Source organism: Helianthus annuus, chromosome 17, assembly GCF_002127325.2.
Source record: "Helianthus annuus cultivar XRQ/B chromosome 17, HanXRQr2.0-SUNRISE, whole genome shotgun sequence".
NCBI classification, from domain to species: domain Eukaryota; kingdom Viridiplantae; phylum Streptophyta; class Magnoliopsida; order Asterales; family Asteraceae; genus Helianthus; species Helianthus annuus.
In genome coordinates, this window is record NC_035449.2 from 156,719,130 (window position 1) to 156,738,246 (window position 19,117).

Consider the following 19,117-nt stretch of genomic DNA (forward strand, 5'->3'; position numbering starts at 1 on the left):
CAGTTATAGATCTCAAACTTTAACTTGTTTAAAGTTTCAGATCTAAATATTTCTTGGGCAAAAAGTTATTTGGTCAAAAGTTTTATTTATTTTTATTTGACCAAAAGATTGCCCACTTTAATATGATTGTGTTGAATATGTAAATCTGGCCGACCTTGTACTTGTATTTTTGTTATTGTTTTGTTTTATGGTTTTGGCCCACTTTGTGGCTCAAAGTTGTAATAGATTAGGGTTTCAATTTTGTTATATTTTATATTATAATATAAAGTTGAAGACCCGAAGACAAAACAGAAGACATTACAGGAATCAAGGAGCTGCTGAAGACAACTAGATGCACTAGGTCCATCCTTGTGGTTGTTTGTTACCCCGTGACCCAGTTTGGTCTTGCTATTTGGCTCTAGCAAGAACAAACAAAATGGCCTAAAGATTTACATATTTATTTTTGCTATTATGGTTGCTTTTATCATATAAGTTGTTATATAACATACCAACCTAATACCAAACTTTTTAAAAGGTGTTTTAAAATGTTCACAATCAATTATAACAAGTTCTAAATTGTTTTTTACAACTTGTAAATATTTGTTATAAAACAAATAGTTTGTTCTAAAATAAATAATAACCATTAGAGTTTTTGAAATTTAACAAGTTTTTAACTTTCTAAAAGTCACGACTTAATAGTTTTAAAACTATTAACTTTAAATGGTTATACAAGTCGCGACAAACTTAGTTTTAATAGGTTATTTAAAATTAAGTGTCCTGAGAGATGAAAGGGTTCATCAAGATGTCACGACTAAATATGTACTAAAATTGGCTCTTACGACCCTATTTGGTAAATATTAAATTAACCCATAATTAAAATCAATAGTCTATGCCATCCTATCACAAGCTATACTTGGAACGTAAAAGCGAACCATCAGTGTTTGGAGCCACAACACCACACTTGATGTCTAGCATATCCTTCCAAGGTGCAAGGGTTTCGTTGACACATCCGGCCCTTCCACACGTACCTCTTTTAGGACGACTATTACTTTTTCTTTTCTCACCACATGCTCCAGCTGTCTCGAAAGTAAAAAGTCGGCATAGATGAGGCTAAACGTATCAATGCATAGACAAGAGTTGTCTTAGCGGCCTCATACTCGAGAGTTGTGCAATTCTCACAATTGACACTCGTTGTCAGTCTGCCTAGTCACTTAGTAAAGTGCATGCCACAGATGCCTTTACTACTGACATAGCCAGATTCTCATTCCTTGTTCTAATTACTGTAATGGGTCATTGATTAAATAAGGAAATATACATCGAAAATACTAATTAAAATCATTTTGCTTATATAACAGATGTCTAATGAAAACAACTCCTTCGTTCTCAAGTCTATACTTGAAAAGGAAAAACTGAATAACACCAACTTTCTCGAATGGCACCGCAATCTGAGAATAGTTCTCAAGATGGCGAAAAAGCTCTATATCTTAGATGGCCCAGTCCCTACCGAGCCTGAAAGTAACACTACTGCTGCTCGTAAGGCACTAGAAAAACATAATGAGGATGCCATTGAGGTAGCCTGCCTTATGCAAGCCACCATGTCTCCTGAACTTCAGAAGAACATGGAAGATAAAGATGCTTATGACATGATCCAGCAACTGAAAGGCATGTTTCAGAAACAAGCCCGACAGGAGCGATATGACACCATGAAGCAGCTCATAAGCTGTAAAATGCAAGAAGGATCGTGTGTCAGTACTCATGTGCTTAAGATGAAAGGGTACATTGACCAGATGAACAAACTTGGTTATCCCCTGCAAGATGAAATGGCAGCGGACTTCATCTTGAACTCTCTCCCTAGCTCGTATGACCAGTTCATTATAAACTATAATATGAATGCTTGGGTGAAGACTGTGCCTGAGCTACATGGTATGCTCAAAACGGCCGAGATGAACATTCCACATAAAACCAACCAAGTTCTGATGGTTAAGTCTGGTGGTGTTAAGAAGCCCAACAACAAGAAAAGGGCTCATAACAGCAAAGGCAAGAAAATGGTTGTTGTTGCTGCTAAATCTGCCACCAACAACAAGCAGGTTGCTAAACCACCCCCTCCCCAGGAGCGTCAGTGCTTTGAATGCAACCAAATGGGGCACTGGAAAAGGAACTGCCCACAGTATCTAGCCAAGCTGAAGGCGAACAAGGCCAATAACATTGGCACTTCTTCAGGTATTCTCATTTATGTTATTGAACTTTGTACTGTCTCCAGCAACACATGGGTATTTGATACTGGGTGTGGTTACCACATCACTAATGTTTTGCAGGAGCCTGAAAAGTGGAGGAAGCTGAAACAAGGTGACATGGAACACATCATTGGTGATGGGAAAAAAGTGCCCGTTCTTGCAACTGGCACATTCATTTTTCATGTCCTTCTGGCCTTGTAGTTAATTTAAACAATTGTTTGTTTGCACCTAGTATAACCAGAAACATTATTTCAGTTTCCCTTTTGTTTGAACAAGCTTTCAAGTACGTTTAAATGGTATTTCTATTTCTACCTACTTGAATGATGTCTTTTATTTTGAGGCTAAACCTCGGAATGGTATTTATGATATTGATGTTCAAACATGTAATAACATATATCATCTTTCTAAGCGTAACAAAGTTGGTATTAATGAAACCTTTCTATGGCATTGTAGACTTGGCCACATAAGTAAGGCACGCATAAAATGGCTCCAATCCGAGGGGATTCTTGAATCCACTAGACAGAACTCCTTTAATGATTGCGAATCTTGCTTAGCTGGCAAACTCACAAAGCGTCCCTTCACTGGTGTTGGTGAACGGGCCAATGGTCTGCTAGGACTCATTCACACTGATGTATGTGGCCCTTTCAGAACCATGACAAGAAACCATGAAAGATACTTCGTTACTTTCATCTACGATTATAGTCGATATGCTTATGTCTATCTTATGAAGCATAAGCATGAAACTTTTGAAAAGTTTAAAGAGTTTCAAAACGAAGTAGAAAACCAACTTACTAGAAAGATAAAAATACTTCGATCAGATCGAGGTGGCGAATACCTCAGCTTAGAGTTCCTCAATAATCTCAAAGAGTGTGGAATAATTTGAGAACCCACTCCACCTGGCACACCCCAACTTAATGGCGTGAACGAGAGGAGAAATCGAACCCTACTTAATATGGTTCGATCGATGATGTGTAGAACTAACTTGCCTCACTCCTTTTGGGGTCATGCTCTTATGACTGTCGCCCGCATTGTCAATCTTGCTTCGACTAAAAAGGTAAACAAAACCCCATATGAGATATGGCATGGGCGTAAACCCGATTTGGAATACCTAAAAGTATGGGGATGTGATGCATACATCACAAGTGATGCTGATGATAAGCTCGATCCTCGAGGCGAAAAGGTTGTTTTCGTCGGATACTATAAAAGAAGCGGATATTATTTCTACCATCCTGATGCAAATGTTATTTCCATCAAAAGGAAGGGACACTTTCTCGAGGAAGAACTTCTTAATCGAGGAACTGGAAATAATGTGGTTGATCTTGAAGAAATTCGAGAACCAACAACAACCGATGATGAAGTCGGAACGTCTGAACAACAAGAAATTGTTGCTGATGAATCAGACATGAACACAGGCGTTCGTAGAAGTAGCAGGACTCGTAAAGAACCTGACAGATACCTTTGGCATCTTGAAGGTGCTGAAGTCTTGGTAGTAGATGAGTCTAATGACGAACCTACTAACTACAAATCTGCTATCTCAGATCCTGAATCTGCGAAATGGCTGGAAGCCATGAACGCTGAGATGCAATCTATGCGTGATAATCAAGTCTGGGACTTGGTTGAGCTACCCCCCGAATCTCGGGCAGTAGGGAGCAAATGGGTTTTCAAGAGAAAAACCGATATGCATGGAAATGTACACACCTTTAAAGCACGGCTAGTTGCAAAGGGTTTCACTCAAACTCAGGGTATTGACTATGATGAAACCTTCTCGCCCTTTGCTATGATTAAATCGATCAGGATATTGCTTGCCATAGCCGCGTAGTATGACTATGAGATATAGCAAATGGATGTCAAAACTGCTTTTCTTAATGGACATCTCTCTGAAGATGTCTATATGGTTCAGCCAGACGGTTTTGTTGATCCAAAATATCCTAATAGGGTGTGCAAGCTGAATAAGTCCATTTATGGACTCAAGCAGGCGTCTCGTAGCTGGAATCTTCGTTTTGACCATAAAGATCAAAGAGTTTGGTTTTGTCAAAAATGAAGATGAGCCTTGTGTTTACAGAAAGGCTAGTGGGGGAGCACTATGTCATTCCTCATCCTGTATGTGGATGATATACTGATTATTGGAAACAACGTCCCTATGCTTAACGAAGTTAAACACTATTTGGGAACTTGTTTCGCAATGAAAGATCTTGGAGAAGCAGCTTATATTCTAGGAATCAAGATCTATAGGGATAGATCTAAGCGACTTCTTGGGCTAAGTCAAAGTACATACATAGACAAAATGATGACACGCTTTAAGATGGAAAACTCCAAGAAAGGAGGTGTTCCTATGACTAAAGGGACCGTGTTGGACAAATCGTAATCTCCTTCAACGGACATTGAAATTAAGCGAATGGAAGCTGTTCCATATGCTTTAGCGATTGGCTCTATCATGTATGCTATGTTATGTACTAGACCTGACGTCTCACATGCTTTAAGCATGACTAGTCATTATCAGCAAACTCCTGGCATTGCCCATTGGACTGCTGTTAAGAACATTCTGAAGTATCTGAGAAGAACTAAAGATATGTTCTTAGTATTTGGAGGAGTGGAAGAAGAGCTCACTGTAAGATGTTACACTGATGCCAGTTTTAAAGTTCCACTACATACGGGAATTGTGGAACGTGGAGACATCGTGATAAGCAAAGTGAACACAGATCAAAACCTAGCAGACCCGTTTACTAAGCCCATGACTCAGGACAAGCATGATCAGCACATGGGTGCTATCGGGCTTAGATTAGCTAGCAGTACGTTTTGATTTAGTATTTGGATGTACGAACTTTTAACAATTGTACTTTTGAATTCAATTTTGATTTACTGGTTAAATGCAATTTTGAATCTTATAACTGTGTTCGATTTTAATACGTTTAATCCGTGAATCTTGCATTCTAAACTATCCGTAGTCGGTCAGACTCGTGGGAACGATTCTGAACTAAGACTATTCTGACTTTGGACTCAAGTAGTTGACTTCCAAATTCACAGACCTCATTGAGAATGACGTTGGATGTAACTCGCATCAAATCATCTTCATGGATCTTAGTCATAAGATGCTTTGATATTGGTATACTCATGTAGTATCCTTTGACCTGAGATACATATTAGAACTTCCGTTTACCAAGGACTATTCTTTGATTACTGTTAACCGCTGTCGCGTAACTGCCAGTCATAAAGGCTTTAATTGGGAATAGTTCTAAAGTTCAGTGGGAGTTGTATGTAGTCGATATGAGATTCTGTACTCTTACATGATATGTAACAGTTAGACATTGTGGCGCCCTCGTTGATTTAAACTGGTGAAGTGTAAGGCCTTACCCAAACTTACTGTGTGTTTGTTCGGACCACTTTGACTCTTGATCGAGAACAATAATAATTGAACACCATATGAGAATGAACTTAATCCATGTCTCATTGATTCAATTTATGTCTTTTACAGAAAGGATAAATGACAACAATTACCATAAGTCTATTGTCTTCCAATAGTAAGTTGTTATTAATGGCAAAGTGTTTTGGTTAATGATTTTAAAGTGTCATACCTTGTTGGGGGCAACCATGTGCAGCTAGAGCGCCGCTGACTGTCTGCGTTGAGGATTTTTATCGAAGGCCGTCCAACTGGGAGATTGTTGGATTTATATGTACGGGTTCGATAAGTCAACGCTGCTGACCGAGCTACGACCCGTAAGAGTTACACCTTGGGCAACGAACATTAAATCCACTTAACTTGGTTAACTGGTGACCACGAACAATTAATAGAACGAAATATATAATTATCTAGAATAATTATATATTCACGAGAAATGGAACTTATTATTTATACGGGTTATAAATAATACAACGTTTAATTACTTATTTAATTAAACTTTGTTTTTTCGGGCTTCCTATCATGTTTGGGCTTGTGCTAGATGTATTGGGCTTTAGGAACCAAAAGGGTGATTAGGTTAATTGTTAACCTAACCTATACTATATAATAAAAGAAACCTGTTTTGGGACACTTGTCATTCTCTCATTTAATTGATTAAAATTATTAATAATATACTAATAATAATATTTAATCTAACCTACTATAATATTTAATCTAATCTACTACAAATTCTTATTATTAATTCAATAACCTATTGTTAAACTAAAACTTCAAAAGAATCTTAAATCCTAGCTAAACGAGTTTCGAAATTCATAATAATATTAATATGTTAGACTAAATATATTATTGATATATATATATATATATATATAAAATATATTATTGATATATATAACTAAAATTATCATCAATAATATGTAATAATAGGTTTAGAATCAAATACAAAGATTCAAAAAATAAGAAGTCGTACAAAGGGTATTAAATAGACTTTGATTGACCTCATTCAGCCGATATTAGAGCCGTCTTATCGAACTCTACGCCATTAATTAATATGTACGAGTGATATATATATATATAAAATATATTATTGATATATATAACTAAAATTATTATCAATAATATTAATAATAGGTTTAGAATCAAATACAAAGATTTAAAAAAATAAGAAGTCGTACAAAGGGTATCAAATGGACTTTCATTGATCTCATTCAACCGACATTAGAGCCGTCTTATCGAACTCTACGACATTAATTAATATGTACGAGTTAGTGGGTTACATTTATATTGCATTTACAGGAAATATCTATACTGTATAATTTAAATTGTTCAACCCGTGTAACACACGGGGAACTAACCTAGTTATATTATATATAATATACTAATCATCTCTTTAAAATCCATCTCTGCCGAAAACCAAAAGGGTTTTTCTTTTTGCTTTGTGAGATATACTACAGCCGTCAAAAGAACAAAAGGGTGGAGTTCTTTTCTTTTGGTTTTTGTTATTTTGTGGATTCAAGAAACAAAAATTAAAATCAGCCGTAAGACAAAAGGGAAAAACTCCTTTTTCGTTTTATGCGATATACAGCCACCACCTAAAAGAAATAGGTGGTGCCTCTTACGAGACAACTTTCTCTTTGTTCGTGTTCGTGTCTAGCACTTGTTCGTTGTACCTCGGTGTCTCACACATTTAATCTTTAACCATTAAGGTATATTTAATCTCATCAGTAGATTAATTGTTTTCTATATCGTATTTGCATGTTTGGGGCTGTTTGGCTAAGCTTATTGGAATAACTTATTTACTTATTTGCTTATCTGAAAAGCAAATAAGTCATAATTGAATGACTTATTTACTTATTCCTCTCACATAATAAGCTAACCCAAACACCTTTTAACTTTTCAAAAAGTAAATAAGTAAATAAGTCACTAAAGTAAGCTTAGCCAAACAGTCCCTTTGTAACCATGATCCTGTTCGATTCACTTTTTGGTGTTAATTATTTATATTTATTCCGCTGCGTTTTTATTAATTACATATTTGGTTAATAAAATGTGTCAAACCCGTTTTGATAAAAAGTAAAATTGACACCACTGAATCCCAACATTGATATCCGGTATCGGTGCATACACCACCACTCTTTCCCGGGTTCTACATTTTTTCTTGATCAATTTTAATCCCTTTATGGTTTTTGTCCAGTCACCGGAGGCCAGCCATATATAATTGACTTGGAACGCCCATTAAAAAAATAGCTCCCTGCATGAGGACATCCTCTATAAATACCCAAAATAATGATATACTCATCCATAAAGTTTCCTGTAGAAACTTAGATCATTCCACAAATGGCCACAACTAAAGCCAACACCATAGAGCCGGAACGTCCTCTAGCAAACTTTCCCCCTTCGATTTGGGGTGATCGTTTTCTATCATTCTCTCTTGACAATTCGGTAAGAGCCCTTATAGATTATTCACACACACTTACACAATTAACTTAGTTGTTTTGGTATGCTAATATGCTGCTGAAATTAAAATTAAGAATACGTTGTCTCATTTGCTAGCAACCGGAAGAATGGTAAGCCAACTTAAACTGTGTTACCAAATTGAATGTATGTGGGTACATCGAATATGAATGGTATTAAATGTCTATTACAGCGTTATATTTATACACATTTTTTTTTCTAGAAATTGATAGAAAGCTGACTGGATCGATCAGTTGGCTACAAAAGAAGGTACAAATTAAATGGACATAACTTGGATTATGTTTGAATCTACCTATACTTAATGGACAGAAACAACTTGACAAGCAGAGTCGGTTTAAGAAAAGAAACAGTCGTTTAGTTTGTGAAATACTGTATAAATAAGTCTTATTTATATCTTCTTTTTTAAATTGTTAGCGGAAGCCGTTATCATCGTCGCCATCGTATTCGTGTTCGTGTGTGTTTGTACAGAGTATAGAGAAACATGCAACTGGATATTGTATTGAAAAATATCTTGGTAATTACAAAGTTCACAATATGGAAATATTTATACAAAACGGTGGAACGGTCGTGACTGTTAGGAAGAGACATAACCGTTAAAAACGGTTATAATTACCAACCGCCATAACTGCCATATCTAATTTAATTACTAACCTATGATCTAATTAACCCAACTAAATAATAATAATAAACAATATATGCTAAGTTTATATTCTAACACCATCCCTCCTAAACTTAGCATCGGTAATGGCTCGTCACGTCTCCTTTGATGATAAACGCATTTTTCTTTGAACTTGTCATGATGCGTCCATAAATCCACCTTGATTTGTTTCGTGATGCCGAGTAAGGCAGTTCTGAAATTTTCGATATCGGGATCGCTTAATTTCCAATCTGTTGTTGCTAGTATCTTTTCATCCGTCGCTAAAAGTCCTGTTTCTGTCGCAATATCTTTTCTTTGCTTGTCGCTAATCTGTGCCACTCTTCTCATTCCTTTTTCTTGTTTCACTATTTCATTTCTATAAAAAACAGAGGCTGCCGATTTCCTTCTTTTGATCAAAGATTCATTTTCAATTTTCATTTTCTTTGTATCATGAATTTTCGTATCATCTTTAAAGAACAATCCATTATGATTCTTGTCTATTTTTTTCATAACCGGTGTCGGTGACCGTTATCCCCTGTGTTCTCTTCCTCTTCTTCTTTATGATCATTTTTCATAACCGGTGTCGGTGACCGGTTATCCCCTGTGTTCTCTTCCTCTTCTTCTTTATGATCATTTCCTGTTTCCTTTGCATCTTCATGATCCTTTTCTTTTCCGTGATCTTCCTTGTTATCTTCTTCGTCTTTCTTCTTGGATTCCCCTGTTTCTTGAAGAATCAATTCCGATGACATCGGATTCTCGAACTCTCCTGTTTCTCCTTGTCTCCCTTCTGATTCTCGTTCTCATAATTCGATTTCGTGTTCTAATTTCATTAGAATCTCTTGCTTCCATTCTGCAAACTCGTGTGATCGCGGAGTCGTGCGATCGGGATTGGATTCTTGTCCGTCTCCATATCCCCTGTTTTCTTTCATCTTACCGTTTAGTTTTGAACATTTTTACAGGCCATCTCTTCGCTTTCGGGATCGTCTTCTTCTTTGTCCTATTTCTCGAATTCAATTTCTTGTATCATTGAATTCTCTTCTTTCGGTGTTATGACTTCGCCTTTATCTCCGATATCTTCGAGACATCCTGATTCGTATTCTAGTAATGCAATTTCATATTGCAATTCCATTATTGCAATCTCTTGTTTCAGGATTGCAATCGCGCGTAATCGCGGACTTATATGATCTGAATCGCTATTTGTTTCTCGCCTCTTCCCGTGTTTGTTTTTCATCTTCTTCATCCGTATCTTCCCAGGATCATGTAATTCTGATCCTAATTCTTCGTTTTCTAACCATGCACTTTGATACCACATGTTAGCGGAAGCCGTTATCATCGTCGTCATCGTATTCGTGTTCGTGTGTGTTTGTACAGAGAACAGAGAAACATGCAACTGGATATTTTATTGAAAAGTATCTTGGTAATTACAAAGTTCACAATATAGAAATATTTATTCAAAACGGTGGAACGGTCGTGACTGTTAGGAAGAGACATAACCGTTTTAACGCTTATAATTACCAACCGCCATATCTAATTTAATTACTAACCTATGATCTAATTAACCCAACTAAATAATAATAATAATAAACCATATATGCTAAGTTTATATTCTAACATAAATTATGTTTAATGCATTAATCATTACATAACTTCTTTATATAATAAAAATTATTATTATTTTTTGTACATAACTAATAGTTTTTGCTATAAATAATCTTAAACATATAATATAAATTGAGAGTCGTGTAAATGAACCCGAACCGGTGCTTATTCGTGTTTATTTATTTAACTTTAACCTAACAAACAGAAACACTTAAACGAACGAATTTCGTGTTCATGTTCGATTCTTAAGAAAAAGAATGTGTTCGTCAATAACCTAAATGAACACAAATAAACAAAAACAAACAAAAACGATAATAAGTGAAGACTAACAAACATCACATAGGCTGATGGACTAGTGCCTGGTATATATGAAAACTACAAATGAGGGGAAAAACTACAAATAAGGTTGGTCCCCTAGAATTTGTGTGCTTGAGGGAGTAGAAAAAGTAGAACCAAAAATATAAAACATATTGGTCCTTCTCATGGGAGAGTTGTTTTAAATAAGAATTGAGTTTATTTGTTTACATGAGTCTAAACTAAATATACTAGTAATAAATTATGGGGTTTTAATAAAAATTATATAAGTAATATATCTAAAAACTAAGTCAATTGTACACAATCACTTCTTTCTTATATAATGATAACATTAACAATAAACAGCCTCACAACAAGTTTAAACAATCCCAACGACCCCATATGGTGCTTGGGTCGAGCTAGCCATAATTTACACTCAAAAGTCAATACTATGCTTTGATATTGACTTGGAATTCACACCATAAAAAAGCTCTCTACATGAGGACTTATCCTCTATTTTTTTTTTTTTTTTTTTTTTGAACGGTTAATTTCTTAATCCACTGTCGTCTGTGGGACTTGAACCCAAGACCTTCCCCTTCCCAACCTAGGTGTTTTAAAGACTTTGTCTTTGCCAATGGATCACCACCCCATTGGTTGGACTTATCCTCTATAAATAGTATTGAATGCCCAAATAACATTACACATCCATAAAGTTTCGTACAATAGATAGCATTCCCCGAATGGCCACATCTGAAGCTAACACCATAGAGCCAGCACGTCCTTTGGCCACTTTCCTCCTTCGATTTGGGGGGATAGCTTCCTGACATTCACTCTTGACAATTCCGTACATAAGAGCCCATTACGAGAAATTTTTTTATGTTTACGTGGTTTGGAGAAGTTGTTTTGATTTGGGGGATAGATTCCTAACATTCACTCTTGACAAATCAGTACATAAAAATAGATATTCAAATTTTAGAACTTGTTTTGATTCTAGGTGATCCGCTAGCTGAACTAGCATATGTGAATAGTGTTTATGCATATGTGCTAGTTGAACTAGCATATTTTATGATAGGTTTATAATATATTGGTTTTTCAACATAAAACACTATTCGCATATGCTAGTTTGGCTAGCGGATCATCGTAAACACTACTGACATCCCTTAGTTCAACTAGCAGAACACCTAGAATCAATTCAAGTTCCAAAAAATGACTAGAAACTATGAAAATTTCTCCAAACCACCTAAAGATAAAAAATAAAAAGAAAAACCTCATTACGATTCCTCATACACACCTACAGGATTTACGTTGCAGCTCCTTTAAATTATTCAAAGAAACTTTTATTTGTTTTTTTTTCTAGCAATTGGAAGCATATGGTGAAGCTATGGAGCAGCCAAAAGAGCAACTGAGAAAGTTGATATTAAACCCTGCAGTTGATTTAAATGACAAATTGAGTGTGATTTATTTCGTGCATCGTCTTGGTTTAACATATCTTTTCTTGAAAGATATTGATGGTCAACTTGATAAGCTTTTCAACCAGATTAACATGCAAACTTACGACAAAGCAGATCTTTATACAACGTCTATTCACTTTCAAGTCTTTAGAATCTTTGGTTACAGATTCTCTTGTGGTAAGTCGTTTGTCACTCATAAAAATTATTGCTTATACAAAAACTTGTTTTTATGGTTTTTAAGAATTATCTAACTATGGTTTATTTCTCCCACAACACAGTGTTAACAAAATGATAATTGTTTCTAGGAGGTTTCTAGAAGTTGTTTGGGTTCTATAGAGGGTAGCGAACTCTAAAAAATCTAACACCACCGGCGAGCGAATTCCTCATAGATATGCATGAGTCTGCTCTTTTGACTTGCGAGTTGCGACTCCATAGAAGCCAAAAAAAAAATTATAAAGCCTCCTAGAGATGCTTATGATTTTGCTAGAGCTAGATCACCTAGAATAAAAAAAATGTTATTATGCATGCAGATGTGTTCAACAAATTCAAGGATTTTAGGTCTGGTGAATTCAAGGAAGACATCACTACAGATGTGAGAGGCATGCTAAGTTTCTTTGAAAGTGCTCAATTAAGAATAAGAGGAGAATCTATTTTAGATGAAGCCATTGCATTCACGAAAAGTAAACTAAAAAGCATAGAAAAAACACTCCAAGGTACTCTTGCGTCACAAGTAAAACACGTGTTAGAGAGACCTTTTCATCGAGGGCACCCAATGTTTGAGGCAAGGCAATATTTGTCCCATTATGAAGAAGAAATTACCAGATATGACCCGCTATTAACTCTTGCAAAACTACACTTCAACTACTTGCAACTACTACAAAAAGAAGAACTTCGAATTGTTTCAAAGTAAGTTTTCGAACACTAAAGAAAATAATATTTGTGTTTGTGTGTACGGGTGGATGGATCTGGTATAAATAGAGGTTAACGTGCGAATTGTAGAATAACTAGTGTCATAATAATTACTATAGTTAAAGCATAATTATCCTAGTTACCCATATCATTCGCACGTTAAAAGTTGTATGTGTGGGTGTATATATAGTGTGAGGTTCAATGAACCACAAAAAAGTGGAGAAGTTGGGAACTACGTAAAAACCCACAAATAGTCCTCAGACGTTGGTCCAGTGGTCAAAAGGTCTGTCTTTCCTAGTGGAGACGCAGGTATGATTCCCGCCTGTACTATTATTGAGGGATATCCGGGTGAAGGGATGAATCGGGGCTTTAGTCTCGGGTTCAAACCTGACGGGGACGAAGGTTTACATATTCCATCCAGTTCCCACGCATCAGGGGCAGTCTCACGGCGGTCGAGAAGTCAACCTTAGACATAGCCCCAAGTCGCATGCTACCCCCCCCCCCCCATTTTTAAAAATGTTCATAACTTTTTTATGAATCATTTATTTAAAATATATATATCTTACCGTCATGCGTCTTTTTATCTTTAATATAAGTATCTTATTGTTAACTTTTGAAAAGATAAAATTAAATCCCGGTTGCATGAAACCAAATGGACATAACTTAAAACACAATGAGTATTAAAATAAAAACACAATGTAAATCAGAATAAAAACACAATGAAAAATAGACTAAAAAATACAACTGGCATCAAATAAAAAACACAATAGACAGCAGACTAAAACACAATGGATAATAGACTAAAAGCACAATGAACAGTAGACTAAACACAATGGACAACAAAATAAAAAAACACAATGGAAAAACAAACTAAAACACAATGGATTACAGACTAAAACAATTACTAGAACCTGTAACACAATGTATAGAAAACCCACCAGTTGAAAAACACAATAATCAAATCTAATAACACAGTGTATAGAAAAGCTAATATATGACATCATTTTAATTGTGTCATACATTGTGTTATAGGTTCTGATAATAGATACACAATGGATATAATCCCAAAAGAACCCAAAAAAATATTATGTTATAGGTTCCGATAATAAAACAATGTATAGAAACCCTAATATAAAACGTAATAACTAAAACCCAGTAGAAAAACACAATGGCTTGAACTTTTACCATAATACATTGAAACACAGTAAAAATGTATTTTTATTTTATATTTATATAGTAATGTCATAATCATCTTAAAAATTAAAAAAAAAACGCTCGTTATTAAAGTGATATATATATATTTTTTTTTTGTTAAAAATGAAATCATATGAAAAAATGGTGATTTTTTTATTGTAAAAAATAGCGTTATATGAAAAAGTTATGGACATTTTAAAATAAATGTTTTTCCCCTAATCCCCCCCCCCCTCTCCCCCTACCAAAACTAATCTCAACCCTCCATATGAAAAATCAATAAACTAAAATTCTTCTTACCCTGATATGTTGATTTTTCACTTTATATTTGATCCTAGCACTTACTCTATGTACGAAAAACATTGACTGAGATTTATATTTTCTAGTTTTCTCCTGTCTTTCAAAAAATAAAAACCCTTAATTTAAGTTAAACCTTTGATCTTTGAGTCATTATGAAATGCATAAGTATTTATGTTTTACTTTAGGTGGTGGAAGGACATGCAATCACAAGTGAAAACATCCTATGTAAGAGATAGAGCGGGGGAGTGCTATGTATGGATATTGGCAATATACTTGGAACCTTATTACTCTCAAGCGCGAATCATTACAACCAAAGTAATCCTTCTTCTTGTGGTGTTAGATGACACATATGATGCATATGCTACGATTGAAGAGATGCGAGTTCTAACACAAGCAATAAACAGGTATTGGTTATTATGCTAGTGTATCAAAATGATGTATTAATTTGTGTACATCTCACAATGTTAAACCATATATATTGAGCTATCCTTTCACTTCAACATGTTTCGATCTTTTTAGGTGGGACATTACTGCTATGTCGCAACTTCCTGAATATATTAAACCATACTATAAATTTGTACTCAACCAGTATGCTGAATGGAACAAACAAGTACCTCAACAAGGAACAACCAATCTCATTGAGGCTTCCAAAAAGGCTGTATGATTTACTGTAAATTAGTTATTACGTATAATCAGTACATAAAAATTATATTTATCTTATTATGTTTCGTTTATTTCTGTTATGAACCTAGTTTCAAGAAATGGCTACAGCCTACCTTCGAGAAGCTGAATGGAGGCATAGTGAGGTGCCTTCATTTGAAGAGTATATGAAAATTGGGTTAATTACTTCTGGATATGGTCTTCTTTATAAATCAGCGTTGAGTGGTATGGGCAAAATTGTCACAGAAGAAGTCATTGCTTGGTTCGAAAGTCATCCAAAGATTGTAACAACTTCACAGACCATCGGAAGACTCCACGGTGATCTCATGACTATTGCGGTATTAAATTCGTAACATTTATGACAATGATTTTGAATATAGCATATATAGTGGCATCTAATCTGATAACATGTTACTTTCATGAGTATGAAGTTTGAGCGTGAAAGAGCTCCATCAGCCACAGGTGTAGATGCTTATATGAAGACTTTTGGGGTGTCGGAAAATGTTGCCATCGAGGCGATCATAAACATTATTGAAGATGGATGGAAAGATATAAATGAGGGATGCCTAAAGCCAACAGAGGTCCCAATGGAAATACTTGCCCCACTTGTTAATCTTACACGAATGATAGATGTGATTTACAAGTATACGGACGGGTTCACTTTTTCGGAATGCACGTTTAAGGAATATATTACACTCTTGTTCTGTGTTTCCGTCCCCATGTAACAACTAGGAGGTGTGTTAGGGGATTCGTATCTTAATATATGTAATAGAACGATGAATACTATGATATCCACTATGGATATGTGTGTGATGATGTTTATGTATTCCTTTATGTTATGTAACGATGAATAATGTTGATATCCAATATATGGGTACAATAAATTATTGGTATAAAATTATATATGGTTCAAATTGAAGAAAATTAGCTTTGTTACCTGACTCGAAACGAATTCGGACTACATAATGTATCATGTTGGATATAAGAAAATGAATTTTATTTCGTTTTAAAAAAACCAACACGTTAATTTTTTTTTAATTAATCATGGGGCAAATTACATAAGGATAGCAGATAGACGGGCAACAAACTGCGCCGCCATCCACTTCTGAATAGAAAACCCTAATCTACTAAAAACAAAGTCTCGCCCCTGAGGGGTCGAAAAGTTACTGTGGACCACACGCTGAACTTTAGCCAAGAATCGAACCGCCTCCGGCGCCAAGGAGCCAAACGTGTCAAACACGTTAAAAAAACTGTTATATTATGTGAAATAAACTCTCATTTTATTTGTGAAATCTGATGCCATTCTTTTTCGTCTTAACAATTAATTACCATATTATAAATTAGGAATATGTTGATGTTTTATAAAGCTGTACAATAAGCATTAGGAGTTTTCCAAAAAAAAAAATTTGAGTTTTCATTTCTAATCCAAAGGTTATCATTTTTTACACTTTAACCTCTTTGTTTTTTTTGTTTTTTTTTTACTTTTAACCTAAAAAATTTCATTTTTTGCAATTTAACTCAACACATTTTTATTTTAAACTATGATCCCCATATTTTTCATCTTTTGTAAATTTTTCGTTTTACGTTTCGTTCTAATTTTGCGAGTGAACACGCCGCAATGTGCGTGTGGGTTTCAACATTTTTCGTCTATTTTTTTCCCGTTTGACAGGATCGTCACAACGCGTCTATTTTTCCCTGTTTGATAGGTTTGTCGCAACGCGCATGGTCTTAGATCGACTTAGTTTTTCTTTTCTATTTTTATGTTTCAGTCTAATTTCTTCGCATTAAAATGCCGCAACAGGCATGCGTGGTTCAACGATTTACATATGCTTTTCGTTCGATATTATTTTTCCTTTTTGTTTATTTTGTTTTTATGAGTTTTTTTCGGTTTTACTGGTCGCTGGTAGTTGTGTAGCATTAGTGCTAGTTGAGAAGGTTTATGCCCCCGCTGCAACGCGAGGGGACTTAATACTAGTTTTAAAACAAATAAAACAATAATATTTTCAAGTTGTATTTAAAGCAAACAAGTAAAGATTAGATGTTAATTAAGATAATAAGATCATGTGTAGTGGTTAACACCCCACCTTTGGGCGTTTTGCGTCATGTGACAGTCTAGTCAGCAATGAAGCATTATGGCGTGTTTTTTAATTAAGATTAAATATAAAAAAAAAAAAAAGCAATGAAGGGCGGACCACCAATATTGTAAAAAAAAAAAAATTAGAATCCATCCATGAGAGCACCCACAATGTAGGTTTGAGGAGAAAGTCGGAATGAGGTGGACACAATATGTAATTACATATAATCTTTTTAATGGGGTTTGTTGAGGTTTGTGGAAGTTAATATGTCAATTATATAAAAATGAAGGCTTTTCAAGAAAAGTTTGAAATTTTGATATGGTGTTCAGATAACAATAAAATAAGGTATAGGCTAAATGTACCCTCTTTTGTTACTTTTTATACCCTTCTTTTCATAAAATCATATTAAAACTTGTAATAGTTGTAAGTCCCGTAAACCGGATCTTTCAATGATATCAAACAATCACCAAGTTTGTGCGGAATCCAAACTTGGTGAGATTCAAGAAGTAAAACGAAAACCAACAAGAAATATGAACAACGAAGAACAAACCGGAATCACTTTCAAACTTGCACACGATTCTATTACTATCAACTAGCAAAACCGTCTGGTACAAGTTCCTACTCCACCAATCGCCTCTCTCTCTCTAGAGGAATTTTGTAACCATCAAGATCAAACCCTAAAACAAGTTAGAAACTTGTTTATATACTAACTCAAGCCCACTTCCCACATGGACTCCCCTTGGGCCTGCTTGGCCCACATGGCCTAAAGCTTGGCCCAAGTGACCTATAAAGGTCCAAAACCTAATATAAACTAACCCGGTAAGACCCAGTTCGTAACCATAGTCCGTTGTATTAATTTGATGCGTCAGTCTCACACTTTAGAGCCTAACAATCTCCCCCTAGACTGATGCCATCAAATTGTCTTCATAACTTGAATTCAGCAACGTCTTCAACGAAATCTATGGTTATCTCTAAGCTGCAGATGTTGTGGAAGTTCTTGACTTCTGAACTCTCAGCACTGGGTCTCTTTCTTCAGCTCTTGTGGTTAGCTTCATATCAGGATCTCGATCAGCTTTGCTTGAAAATCTTTGTCAAAAAGAATGTGAGAGGAGGATTCTCAACAGCTCTTTTCTTCTTCAGTCTTTGTCTTTCAAGCAGGTTCACGGTACTTCTTCGAATGTACTTTCACTGTCAGACGACGTCTCGTATCCGGTTCTTCTGACTCAGGTACATCTTGTTGTTGTGCTGCTTCAGACTTCTTCAGCAACTAACAGCATCTCAGTCTTCATCAACCCCTGTTCTTGATTGAAATCAAGTTCTGCACATGCTCACAAACTCATAAGCAAACATTTCTTATGCAACAGGGAGAGTACCACATGAACACTAGGTACATCCAATTTCACAATTTAAATTCTTTTAACTTTTGATGATCAGTCAAATCTTCAAGAACGGTTAAAAAAATTTTTTAATTTTAAGAAAAACAAATAAGCACTCTATTTTTGGATTTTTGATTTTATAGTTTTTTTATTATTATTTTTTAATTTAAAAACTAAAAGCAAATAAAAACTTTGCAATGGGATCAAAATTCGTTCTCAGGCCGACTAAGGAACACTTTTCAGTACAAGCCTAATCAAACTGATCTATGCGATTGCCAATATGTTTGTCCACTTAAACTTTAACGCTCAACTTTCAATTTTCAACTTCGTGATATGTTTAAGGTAATATTATACTATTATACCCGTGTGTCTCATTCCAAGGCATACCCCTGCGATCAAGGTAAGCACAACGATTCATCGTAGCAAGTGAGTATACTGATGTCATCCTTTAAGATATCCTGACTTTGTCTAGGTCTGCATATAATATGTTTTATCATGTTTTGATTTCTTAACAATGAACACCCAAATAAATACTAATCAAAT

At 35.2% G+C, this 19,117-nt stretch overlaps 1 protein-coding gene across 2 annotated transcripts; it reads left to right on the plus strand.

Annotated features, from left to right (window-relative positions):
- Positions 1-7,900: 7,900 nt before the first annotated feature.
- On the plus strand, positions 7,901-15,990 carry LOC110921961 (alpha-copaene synthase-like). Of its 2 annotated transcripts, none has more exons than XM_022166285.2 (7): positions 7,901-8,049; positions 11,970-12,240; positions 12,594-12,969; positions 14,649-14,867; positions 14,983-15,121; positions 15,216-15,461; positions 15,555-15,990. In XM_022166285.2, exons 1-7 carry the CDS (start codon positions 7,945-7,947, stop codon positions 15,846-15,848), a joined length of 1,650 nt encoding a protein of 549 aa, XP_022021977.1. In that variant the 5' UTR covers positions 7,901-7,944; the 3' UTR covers positions 15,849-15,990. The 2 variants fall into 2 exon arrangements, with proteins under 2 accessions (XP_022021977.1, XP_035842396.1); XM_035986503.1 differs by lacking the exon at positions 7,901-8,049 and adding an exon at positions 11,230-11,456.
- Positions 15,991-19,117: the final 3,127 nt, after the last annotated feature.